We start from the raw sequence: 3,351 nt of genomic DNA on the forward strand, positions 1-3,351 counted from the left end.
GCTGATCCAGATTGTGCGTCGGTGGCCACTAGCCACGGCGCAGGCCGTCGCTACGTCGCCCGAGGCACGAGACGCTCCGCACACAGAAACTGGAGGCGGAACCTTCGTACGCATCGAACGAAACGGAGCGCCACGTGAACACGCGCAGGGACAGGCAGGGTGCCCGAAGCTCGATCTGGCGGCAAAGACACACGGCCGGCCAACTGGAAAACCGAGATATGCCCGTTGTCCCTTCTGGCTCGTGCCCTCCCGCGGCGTACCTCGCGGCGCCGCGCCCGGCCGGTGGCCTTGCCCAACGGCTACGCCTCCTTGGTCAGCGGCGCTTATAAAGCCGCCGCGGCAGCTTCGCTTTCCTCCATTTCCTCCTCCACCCCAGCAGAGCTCGAGAGACCGAAGGGAGTGGGAGATCATGGCGAGGAGCACGCGCTCGCTGGCGTTCTTTGTGCTCGTTGCCGTGGCCGTCCGAACCATTTCCGCCGTCACCGATGGTAACAACTCGGAAACTTTATCCCACGAATTTCAATTTCTGATCATCTTGTTGCGTACAGGGCTGTTGCCCAACGGGGACTTCGCGCAGGGGCCGGACAAGTCGGAGATGAACGGCACGGTGGTGACCGCGCGCCACGCCATACCGTGCTGGGAGATTTCCGGGTTCGTGGAGTACATCGAGCCCGGGCACAAGGAGGAGGACATGATCCTGGCGCTGCCGGCGGGCGCGTCGGCCGTGCGGCTGGGCAACGACGCCACCATCCGGCAGCAGCTCAACGTCACGCGCCACATGTTCTATTCCGTCTCCTTCATGGCCGCGCGGTCGTGCGCTCAGGCCGAGAAGCTTAACGTGTCGGTCGACCCGGAGTTCGGCGTGCTCCCGATCCAGACCGTGTACACCAGCACCGGCTGGGACACCTACTCCTGGGCCTTCAAGGCCAGGCACGGCACCGGATGGCTGAGCATCCACAACACCGGCGTCGAGGAGGACCCGGCGTGCGGCCCCCTCGTCATCGCCGTCGCCATCAAGACCCTCTACGCTCCCCACCACACCAAGGGTTCGTCGTGCCATAGTTCCTAGCATGTCAAGATCATGCATGAATTCAACTCATTCCGAAAATCACAGTGATCAGTTTGGAAATCTAACTAGCTCTCGATCGACAGGTAACATGCTGAGGAACGGGGACTTCGAGCAGGGGCCGTACATCTTCCCCGGCACCCTGTGGGGCGTGCTGCTGCCGCCGATCACGGAGGACGTGCACTCGCCGCTGTCGGGCTGGATGGTCATGTCGGACACCAAGGTGGTCAAGTACGTGGACGCGCCGCACCACGCGGTGCCGCGGGGCGCGCGCGCCGTGGAGCTGGTGGCCGGCCGGGAGAGCGCGCTGGTGCAGGAGGTGCGCACCGTGCCGGGGCGGACGTACAGGCTGTCCTTCGCCGTGGGGGACGCCGCCAACGGCTGCAGCGGGTCCCTGGTGGTGGAGGCGTACGCGGGGCGGGGGACCCTGAGGGTGCCGTACGAGTCCCTCGGCACGGGCGGGTCCACGCCGGCGGCGCTCGAGTTCACGGCGGTCGGCAACGAGACGCGCGTGGTGTTCCAGAGCTCCAACCACCTCATGAAGTCCGATGCCACCCTGTGCGGGCCCGTCGTTGACGACGTGTTGCTCGTCCCGGTGCGCGCGCACGCTGCCCGCCGGTTTCGTTTGTAGCGTATATCTATCTTTTTAGGCTGGTCATACTGGGGAGTAACTTAGACTAGTAACATACATATGTTACTAGTCTATGTTACTACCTTTATAGTGAGTAGTGTCATAGGTGTGGTAACATAGTTGCCTTCATTTATTACTTTGTAGACTCATTATGCATTGGAAACCGCTATGTGATGGTAACATATTATGTTACTCTATTTGCCTCTCTCCTCATTAACTACTTGCCACATCATCCATTTTTGCTTATGTGGCATCTATGTTACTACCTATATTACTCCCACTATGACCAGCCTTACAGTAGTTTGGGAGTTCATCCGTTGTACCGGCCGGCATTCGGTGCGCTCTGTGTTGAGCGCCGCGCTCAAGGCCGTACGCGGCTCGTTAGTCGCGTGTCAGGGACCGGGCATCAATGACACAATATATAACAGTCTCCCTCAACGGAGACTTCAACGACGCAAAACACCTCCGCGTGGGCTATTGGTAAGGTTTTTTTTTTTTTGCGGGGTGTGGGCTATATGTAAGTTGCTCGAAAATTTTACAGATGTATGTCGATTTTGAGTGTGGCTAGGTGCCACTCAACTGAGATTTAATAAAGTCTCAGTCAAGTGACATAACATGCACTGAATTTTTTTTTTACATGAATCTCAATGTAAGATTTCACGAATATAGCATCACTGAAACTTGAGATTTAGTAAGATTGTTGTAGGAAACGGCTTGATGTAGAAGATGCATAGGAGCCCTTGGATATAAATCGGACGGCTAAAATAAACGACAACATACAAAAAAAGGCAACATGCATATGCATGCATATGCCCCGCGCTCCATATATTAAACACAAACACATTGTACTACACATCAAACATGCGCACCAGTATGATTTAAATGTAACATATTTGCATCAACAGATGAAAGCCATCGACAGTCACTACACAAGTGCTTGCTTGATCTCACACATATGCGTATGTCGCAGCATCGGTTTGAAACCAATCAAAAACAAACTTTCCATAGAAATAATATCTGCATTCCAGGCGGGCGGTGTTTGCCCGCATGTCTTCCAAGCACTGTTCAAGATATCTTCTAATTTTCCGATAAATCGGTTGATTTATCGCTGTCTGACTGATAAGATAAATCGACCAATAAATCAGCCGATATGGCAATAAATTAGCCGATATGCTGATAGACTGGTTGATTTACCCCTTATCATGGGTCAGCCGGTAAGTTTCCGGTAAGTGATATCCCCAACATTGCTTCCATGACAATGGAGCAAGTCTGGACGGCCGCCTCATCAAGAAGCTTCCCATTGCATGATTGACGTAGCATCGACAGGCTGAAGACATGGCAACATTCCACTTTCATGTTGAAGCTAAAGTCGTACCCTCCATGAAACTGCAGCCGTCAATGTTTCGCCTCTTCGACGATCTTCTTCACAATATCGTCGAGAGTGATCATCGCCCGCTCTTTTGTCATTGAGACGTAAATGAATGAGTGGATCCATCAGCTGAAGTCAGCCGCGAACTGCACACCAACATTTGCGTTCCTGCACAGGTTGGACGAGTCACATGCAGAAAAGCCTCTCCAATTGTGAACCGAGGGCCATGTAAGGTGGCACTGATCATGTTAGAATCTCCTTCTAACCGTTGGATCTTGAACGATG

At 54.3% G+C, this 3,351-nt stretch overlaps 1 protein-coding gene across 1 annotated transcript; it reads left to right on the forward strand.

Annotated features, from left to right (window-relative positions):
* Positions 1–218: 218 nt before the first annotated feature.
* On the forward strand, positions 219–1,789 carry LOC119368252. The gene is made up of 3 exons (XM_037633561.1): positions 219–488; positions 549–1,046; positions 1,153–1,789. The coding sequence occupies exons 1-3, from the start codon at positions 410–412 to the stop codon at positions 1,695–1,697; spliced, it is 1,122 nt and encodes a 373-aa protein (XP_037489458.1). The 5' UTR covers positions 219–409; the 3' UTR covers positions 1,698–1,789.
* The last annotated feature ends 1,562 nt before the right edge of the window (positions 1,790–3,351 follow it).

This window comes from Triticum dicoccoides, chromosome 2B, assembly GCF_002162155.2.
Source record: "Triticum dicoccoides isolate Atlit2015 ecotype Zavitan chromosome 2B, WEW_v2.0, whole genome shotgun sequence".
Lineage (NCBI taxonomy): Eukaryota > Viridiplantae > Streptophyta > Magnoliopsida > Poales > Poaceae > Triticum > Triticum dicoccoides.